Here is a 10,049-nt window from a genome sequence, read left to right on the forward strand (position 1 = left end):
GATCCCTAATGGGTTAAAGTCGATCCCTAATGCAATCCAATTGAAAAAGGAAAATACTAGATCACTCCTTCAATTTGAACATAAGTAACAACTCTAGTATACATATCTTCAATGACTTGAATATAAGTCATATCAACACATTTCTTCTCAAGAACTCTCTAAAGGATATCTCTTTGAACCTTATTGTAAGCTTTTTCTAAATCGGTAGAAATCAAATGTAGATCCTCGTTATTATCTCTGAACTTCTCCATCAAACCTCTCAATAAATGCATAGCTTCCAAGCTTCCATAGTAGGTTCCATAGTAGGCCTGCCCGGCATAAATCCAAGTTGATTATGAGAAATCTTTGTAATACGTCTTAACCTATGTTTAATTACCCTCTCCCATAATTTTAAAGTATTACACATCAACTTAATCCCTTTATAATTTGCACACTATTGTGCATCCCCTTTATTCTTAAAACTGGGGACAAAAATACTCTTACTCCACTCCTCGGGCATCTTTTTAGTTTTTAAAATAATATTAAAGAGCTTAATAAGTCAAGAAACTCCCAAACCTCCTAAAAATTTCCACACTTCAATTGGGATATCATCAGGTCATACAGAATTTCCACTCTTTGTTTTCTTTAAAGCCTCCTCAACTTCTTTTTTACGAATGCAACTATAAAAATGAAACTTTTTATTATTATTAATGATATTAAGATCACTAAGGTCGATCGTATTTATTTTAAAAAATTTCATTAAAAAAGTTTATCAAAATATAATTATCAAGTCTTTAGATCTACTTCAACTTTCCAAGCCACGTAACAAATTTCAGCTAAAGAACATACATGCTCTAGATTAAGGGGGAGAGCTAGCATAGAGTATTTTTTTCAAGAGACTCCACCATATATAACTAGTACAATATGTTTACTACATTGTACCCTAGCATATTTTTCTTGGTTCTACTATTACAAATAGTGGGGCACACTTAAATAATATATTAAATCTCTTCTAGCTCAAAGTCACAACATTGACATTAATTTCTAAGAAAAGAAAGCAAGTTATTTATTAAACTGATAGAAGAAATACTGTATTTAGCATTCAAACATATCAAAACATTCACTTTAAGTGGTATCAAATCTTAACAAATATTGTCACGCCCACTAGGTCAACCTTTTGGATAAAAAAACATTTAATTATAAGCCACTTATGAGAATTGCTAGAGCATTAACACAGAAACTTAACAATGTAGTCAAGGGTTTAACCTTCAAAAGAAAATCCAATTAACTTCAAAAATTTAATCACAAAATTAAAGACGGTAAGAACAAAACACAAAAACAGAGTTTAAAACAAAAGAAGAGCTCAACAAACTTACAGCATAAGCATCATATATACGGTCTGAATGATGTGGCTGTATGAAGTCATCATCAGTGGCATGTCCTAACAAAGCCGGAACAAAACAACACTTTGCTGGCTGCATATAATGCTGGCTGCATATAAGAACACCCAAAAAAAAAAATTTCTGATAATAGAGCATAGAAGTCTAAATTCAAAATACATCTTAAAGATCAACACTCGTTCTTACAGAAGAGGAGAGTTGCCCAAAAACATTCAGAATGATATGGCATTAAAACACATATGTGGATAGCATGTAAATATAGCACAAATCAAATAATTAACTGCATGAATATTTATTATAATAATAAGATATTTATACACATTTCCAAAAACTTATCAGTTAAAAGGTCAACAAAAAATAATAAGAGATTAATATATATCAATTTAAATATTATATAATTTAATATTAATTTTATAGAATAAGCTAGTAAATAATCTGGTAGTTATTAACATTATTCAGTTAATTTTAAAATATATTAGAATATACATAAAAAAATTATATTCCCTGTTTCTAAGTGTATGTGTAAATTTGGAGTGATTCTAATATATTCTGTCACAAAAAGTTCTTAACTGAAGATCTTTAACATATTAATGAAAAAAGAAACTCTAAAATGAAAGAGACAAAAAAGCCTTCATGTGCAAAACATGCTTCATTGGGAGAGTAAACACCGGATAATAATATTCAAATTAATCATTTTCAACTAAAACGTTAAGCCTTGTATCCATCTTGAAGTGGCTATATCTGTCCACTGAAATTAGATCCCAATCTCAAGAATTCTAAGAGTGTCAAATTCTATAAATCTTTTAATTATCTGATTATTTCTTTCAGACTGTTCCAATTTACAACCAGAAAGTTTACAAGAGCACTGCAACGGGAAAAGCATACATATTCTGCATGGTAAATTAAATGCAAGGTACATTTAACCATATATGGACAAAGAAAAATTTAAAGCTGGTTTCTTTTAGTTCAATTCAACCTGAATTGCATCCAGATCCATAATGTCGAAGTTTGCCTTCCTCTTGATAATCTTACGCATATGTTGTATAGCAAGCTTGACCTGGATGGAATAACTGATTCTTGATTTGCGCACGACAAAGGCAAACACAGTCTCTAAACTCAACAAAGAAATGTTAAATAGACATAACAGTGATTAAAATTCCCGTAGCATAACCAAACACATTAAAAAAACTCATTAAAACTCAGCAAAGGATGCCCTCAAATGAAATTAGCTTATGCTAGCCAAGTTGCCACCACGTGTAGAAGAAGATTTAAAGAAGCAAAATCAGCAACTGAAGCATTTTTCCTAGTCGAAGGCAGGGGTAAGATTCAAGAAGAATCGAGTTATAACCCTCTAAGTTAAAAAAATAATAAATTAAAGATGATTAATAAATATGACATAAATCATCAAAAAAATAGTTCAAAATTTTTAAAATCTAAACTTCAAAAGAAAGAAAAAAATCAATTAAAACAAAAAATAAAAATAAGTTAAGAAAATAATAAAAAGTGGTTAGTAAAGAAAATGAAAAAAAAAAAAAACAGTTCAAAGAAAATTGACAAAAATAAATTAAGAAAAATGAAAAAAAATAAGAAAATTAAGAAAAATCATCAAAAGATTAAAGAAATTTAAAAGAAAAAATAATTAAAATTAAAATCAGTTAACAATAATAAAATATAAGACAGGAAACCATCTAAAATTTTAAACATTCCGCCTCCAAACAATTCCAAACACTAACACTAAAAAGTTTCTACTTAAATAAATCTGACTTTTAAGTTTTTACCTTAATCACCTTAAGGCCTATAACCTCCAAGTGTATGTATCAAATTAAAAATGTGAAGCCTCAAGGTATTTATTGGGCTCCATATGATGGTGCACAACTCGAGGAAAATGTCTTAAATGCCTTTCTAAACTAGGAACTGCATACGACTGAGAACAAGGTTCAAATGTAAGCTTTCAAAATTGCCTAAAAAGCTTGAGCCAAAGTGTCGTCCAAATCCAAAAAGAAAGAAGAATTAAAAATAGATTCAAATTCCATTATCATTACCATTACAGTTATCCACCAATTTAGGGGTGGCTAATAGCTTTAAGTCATTACCACTAAGCGTTACAGTTTTGCATCTACAATATTGGATGCTAAATAAATTCTATGGACTTAAAGTTTAGCTTTGTTCACCCAAATTATAAGTTCACCTGCCAGGACAAAATGGAGAGGCAGTCTACAACTAACATGGTCCTCTTGAGAAGCATCCATAGAGATAACTATACTTTCTGAAGAACCCAAGGCAGGTCAGAAACATAGTTTGATAATTTGTTAGTTGGACGTTGTAATAGATGCAGGTTTCTAATGAAACAAGGGGATCACTGTAACTATTATCATAATAGCTCTTATTAAATGACATTATATTCTATGGTTAAGCCGTGAAGCAGAACTAAACTGCATTAGATTGTTGTGGAGGACTATGCTGAATGAAACTACAACTCAACAACTCATATCAAACATGAAGCCTGCGCATACAGGTAGTAAAATTTGATTCTAACAGTGGTCCAACGTACAAAATTCCATTATAGTACTGGACACGAAAACAGAAAAATCAAATTAAAAAATAAAAAGTTGAAATTTTGGTAGTAAAAAGAGCAATGAAAAAGGATTACAGCTCAATGCATGTTTAACAAAATTCAAAGCATAGTCTCATGAACAAAATGATTACTGATAAATTTGCAGATTCACTATAAATTTGCAACCTATGAATTGAAATGTCTGATTTTGCTAGTTCCTTTCACAGCCCAAATCATGACATCTAAATAGAGCCCAAGGATGTGTTTAAACATACTTTATCTTGTATATCAGCGTGCGTTATGTGTGCACATAAAAATAAGGAAACACTTGTTCGAGTGGCATTACCACCATTAAAATTGGAAGACAAAAATTCAAGCACTAGCAAAACAAAAATAAAAGAGGGACAAATCTCATATATGGCTCTAGTAATCTTTTTCATACGGTGAATTTTGGTAACGGGTATTTATACGTGTCTACAAGCTCCATCATTAACTCCACAAGATTAGAAAATGGGCTATCAAGTACTAATCCTGCAATGGATGGATCTTCAGCTCCATACATCAAACTGCAAAAAAATGAGCAAAAAGTATTAAGGATATAAAAAGAGTCATAATGAAAAATATATCAAATGAGAAAAAAAATTCATTGCTACTCAGCACTAGGCAAGATTTGATTATTTATGCTACCAAGAGGATTTAAATCAAACATAAATGGATGACATGAAAAATAGAAAATGTAGCAATAAAACCAAAAAGCTTGCCATACCAAAAATGATTTTGATCCTCTCCAGTTACCTAGCAACTACACATTATTAGAAATACAATGCACACTTACAAGTTCGGATAGATTCCACCCAAAGTTATAAATTGTGAAATTAGGTATTAAAGCATTTTAAGGCATACAACTCAAAATTAAACCATCAAATTAGTTAAAGAATATAAAAAATGAAGCATTTGAGAGTAATTCTCATCAAGACTAGATAAAAAATAATATCACAGAATTTTGAGATCAATTTTCTTCCAATAAAGCATTCAAGTTAATCAAGAAATATCAAAATAATATCATAAAATTTCATACAAGTACTTAACAAAAACAAAGAAGTTCAAGAAAAAGAAGAAAATTAAAAAAAATTAAGTAAAAATATCCTAAAATAAACTAGTTATTACTAAAGACATCAAACATGAAATTTTCATCATTTAGGAGGTCTTCATAAGAATTATTATTGCATTCTATTGCTTTCTGCTCTCATTCTCACTTATAACAACATCCTTTCAATTTTTTTCAGCATATTCAATTTCAATCATTTTCCTGGTAGCTACTTAATAAATCCAAAAATAGTATTAATTGTTGAAAACATAAAAAAGTCTCTAAAGTACTTGTATGTGGCCAATTTAATTCCAAAGTATCACATCACATTTTCTAATTCAGTCGGACATACATACAACATCGATCCCAAAGAATCCTTCCAGTAGAAATTGATGAAAATTGGGATTCAAAATTGATCCTAATTTTGCCCCTCAATTATCTAATTTTCCCAAATTTAATCCTTAAGGGACAGTTTGAGAACAATTTTATACACTCAATCAACTAAATTAAGGAAATATGACGCTATGGAACTAAATTGACACAATATATATGGTCAATGGACTATTTTGATCCTTTTCCCTTAAAGGCGGTTATATTAAATTATTAAAGTTTTTAATTCTTCGATATAAAAGATGTTATGCAAACATTTTATGTTATATTTCTCAGACTTAACAAGTTCTTATTCCATCAATATCCAAAAAAAATGTCAATATTTAGATTTCCCTCTAGCAATTATGAGGGTAAAACTCCTTCAATCTATAACAAACTGATCATCCCTTATTTTTTATGTATAGTGCCACACCCCAATTGACCCTCCTCCCCTTTTTAGGGCCAACTGCAATGCGACAAAAGAAGATTCGGTTAAACTAAATTCTCACCAGTATTCATCATGACTTGCATAATCCGGACACAGTGGATAATGAACGAATCTACCTAAATCACCACAAACATACATGATATAGTTCATTTCATAACTCATTCATATTCACATATAATTGGAAGCGTAAAAATCATATCATCTAAACATATATACATAACTGCTAAATCCAAAATAATAAAAGTACGTATTCAACAGTTTGTACAAGCTCTCAAAACTATATAATGCAAAAGTTGTACATGTCTCACCTAACTACTTGCCTCGGTACTTCTTACCTCTTCTTGAAAGTTGACAACATAAAATGAGCTACAACAAGCTCAACAAAATAGTCATGATTAAAATAAAATTTTATAGACAAAAAAAAATAACATGCATGTTCATATAAAACTCGTGTACATGTTCCCAACATATGTCATAACATGTTATAATCTTATAAAACATGTAAAAGAAAAAACATGTAATGCAAGAAATCATGACTACTACATAAAGGATTTATTTCATCCATTCATATGTAATCATAAGCATATTCATAAAAGTCGTTAATCTAATCATAGGAAAGTCACTTATAATTGTATAAGCCTCAACTATTTTCATGTCATGTCATGTCATGGGTCATCACCCATCCCAAAGGCTACATTAACTATAAATAAAAGTTGGGTCTCTCCCAACATAGACTGTCCTCGTCCGATCCCAGCGGTTCCTTTCGTCCCTACATGATCCCAACGGTTACTGAAGTTTTTACCCTGTCTGAATATCAGGAGTCGAGAATCATATCACTTTCTATAATTTAGACTTGCAAGCATTCATCTAATAATCTATCTATAACATCACTTGTGAAATTTCTTAAATAACAATTCCTATAACAAATATTCATCACACACACTTCATATATCATATGCATGAGTCATAGTAGCTGAACCTACTAGTAATGTAAAATTATAGGTATTTAAATAACAATTCCTATAACAAATATTCATCACACGCACTTCATATATCATATGCATGAGTCATAGTAACTGAACCTACTAGTAATGTAAAATTATAGGTACTGTAAGTGACAAAACAAGTAATGTAAAATCATAGGTATTGTAAGTGACAAAACAAGTTTGCATTCATATAGTATATACAGGTATTCATTTCATAATATACAGAAAATCTTGAATACAATTATGTTAATAATAATCACATCAAAATCTACTAAGAGTTATTTTTTTAAGTTAGTATGGAATTATTTCACTTAAATAGACGAAGCAGCCCTGCAACGAGTTTTCCCAATATCGCCAAGTTCTTCGTCTTAGTGTAACCAACCCGGAATTCATAATCTCTTAAAAATAAATGAAATTCGTAATTGAGATATTAATTTTTTTCCCAAATATAATTTCTTGTTTTAACATGCTTTCAAGGAGATCTTCGACATAATAATGCTTCCTTGATTCTTTCCTGTTCTACTCCGTCTTCCTTTCCGCTTATCCCTTTCCCAACTCATGAAATAAACCTCCTGAAAAGTGCAGCTCTTGTTTCGACAGTCCTGAGGAAAGCTAAAACAAATAGAAAACACATGGAATATTTGCATTTGTAGAAAATTTCAAAATGAAAGTGTATAAGATTAAAAGACTATCACAAATATCGTAAAAGAGAGGTTTATACTCACTACCTTTCTCCCAGAGTTTCAAACTGAGAGCTGTTGATGCCAGAGTTAACTCAAAACACAATTGAATCACAAATATTATTGCTAAAATTCAAAACAGTTACAAATAAGATACTTGAAAATAGAAAAAACAATGACACGACACAAAAATTGGGCATCAATCGGGTGGTGAGGGGGCTATCAATGGTGGTTGTGATTGGGCAAAAGTAAGGATGTAATGGGAGGATCGTTGGAGTCAAGCAGATGGTGGCATGGGAGGGTAACAGAAACCAGGTGGTTTGAGGTTTGGGGACAGTAAGTAGAAGGCGGCAAGATGGTGGTAGGTTGTGGCAAGGGGGAAGGGAACAGCGGGGGTTGTGATTGGGCGGCATAAAAGGGGAAGGGTGGTTGTGGTTGGGTTTTAGCAAGAAGAAAGAGGAGGGTGTGTGGTTGAACTGCAGCGAACAGAGAGGTGGATTGGTCTTGGGAGATGAGGGACTGTAGCAGGCAGAAATAGGCAGGTGTTGCAGATGAACTGCAATGAATAAGAAGGGGGTAAGGCGACTGCAAGGAGAAAGTTGTGGAAGGGTAAAACGGAGGATAATCTCCACCTCAGAGTTAGATATACCCGAAGCACCACCTGTCCTCGGATATAGCCCTAAGAAGGAAAATGGAAGAAGCCGACAGTTATCTTGATAGAAAACACACAAAAACTAACCTTAAGATGAGAATAACACATATATAATCATAGATAAGTAGGAGGGGGATAGAGAAAGAGGCGGAAGCATTCCAGCCCTAATTAGGGCCGACTGATTCAGCCTCCTAGTCGAACCGGCAGTCACCTTGTTGAACCCTGGATTGGTTCAACCTTAGCAGCCCCATGTCAGTCTCTCAAGGTTGGGAGAGCTTCAACTTCATTTGTCGAAGCTTCTTTTTCTTCTTCTGCATTCGTAGCAACACTATATCAGGCTGTTAGATGAACTATCTCACAAAACATTAGAGGAGCTTTCACCACTTGCGAGCATACATTCATCTCAATCCAACCTTTGGAGGCTCAGGACTGATCAGGCTATGGCCTGCTGTCGGCAGCTAAAAAGAAGATGAGAAGTTGGTTTGTGGGGTTGGTCGCCCGTAAGAAGTTGTCGGTCGCTGGAAGTGAAGTCTCATCGCCCGCTTCGGAAGGACGTTTCAATTTACATATATATATATAATTTTAGAAAAATATGAAATCAAACTGACCTCATATTTTTCGCAGTTTAAATGAAATAGCGCTCTACCTCAAATCCTGCATCTATCCCGAGGGATAAACACAAGACTTGAAGATGAGGCTCGATCAAATAAACTAAGAAATATATGACATCCGTTTGGTCTGCAAAACCATTTTATTTGCCGACAAGTTCCCCTATTTAATACAAAGAATTAAATAGGGTTTATTTTAGACTGAGTTTGGAAAAACTTCTTATATGGGCAAGCCCCTATAGTTAATTACATCTTAAATGACCGAAGTCACCTAAAAAAACTCTCGATAAAAATCAGGGAATATTATCTTCAAAGAAGTCAAAAGGATAGAAATTTTCAACGAAATCGGACGAAAAAGTGTGAAAGAGGAAATGCTCGAACCTGAAAAAATGTTGAGGAATCCAAATGAAGAGAAACTAGGGGACGCCACAGATCCAGAGGAGAACCTCAATGACTTCCCAGTCTATCCTATGATTTGGCTCCAGTTTTGAGAAGAAATTATTAAAGTGTTTCATCCTGCCAATTTTATTTAATTAGGGCTTATATTTGCGCGATAGGGTCATACAAATTGCCTAGAAGATATGAGAGTTTATGTCGTATCGGACGACAACCTCAGAACCTAGAACGAGTTAGGGCTTAATTCGTACAGCAGAGCTATACGAATGCCTAAAGAAAAGGTGGAGGACTTATGTTACGCTAGGCAGACAACCTCGTAATCCTATGGATTGTTGTTTAATTTCTAGGAAAAGGGATGGTTTTGCTGGGGAAGACATGTTCTGCTGTCGAAGATGATCGTGTTGCCCACCGCACTAGCTCCAAGCTCCCCGACATGACGAGTTTAAGTTTTCTAGGGTGTCCAGTTATAGTGTTAAATCAAAAGGTCCTATGGTTGTAGTCCTCTAAACATCATATGCAAAAAGGAAACATGCTTGAAGTTATATAATGTAAAGTGTGCGATGCATGAACAAACAATAGAATGCACGTAGAACAGTAGTAGGCAAAACAAGAGCAGTATAACATGCTATACGAGAAGAACAGTAGCAAGCAGAAACATGAATAATATAACATGTTGTACGGTACGATAGCAGATAGAAACAGAAATAGTATAACATGTTGTATAAAAAGAGCAATAGCAGGCAGAAACAGGAAAATTAACCGCTGTAAAATGTAAAGCAAATCTGTACGCCCGTGAGATCCGCTGTTCCTTAAGTATAGCAAACCTAAATGCATCTCAAAAAGCAAATCCCGAAAGAAACGTCGTCCAGGAAACCCGAAGAAAAGCGGAG

The 10,049-nt window shown here is 33.1% G+C and overlaps 1 protein-coding gene across 1 annotated transcript in view; it reads right to left on the reverse strand.

Moving 5' to 3' along the window:
- Positions 1-10,049, reverse strand: part of LOC110023215 — a gene marked incomplete at its 3' end in the record, with an annotated part of 113,448 nt that overhangs the window by 51,302 nt on the left and 52,097 nt on the right. Inside the window, 3 exon segments of the mRNA XM_020722521.1 lie at positions 1,356-1,454; positions 2,356-2,436; positions 4,376-4,499. Coding sequence (XP_020578180.1) covers positions 1,356-1,454; positions 2,356-2,436; positions 4,376-4,499 — 304 coding nt within the window.

This window comes from Phalaenopsis equestris, unplaced genomic scaffold, assembly GCF_001263595.1.
Source record: "Phalaenopsis equestris unplaced genomic scaffold, ASM126359v1 Scaffold000223, whole genome shotgun sequence".
NCBI lineage: Eukaryota > Viridiplantae > Streptophyta > Magnoliopsida > Asparagales > Orchidaceae > Phalaenopsis > Phalaenopsis equestris.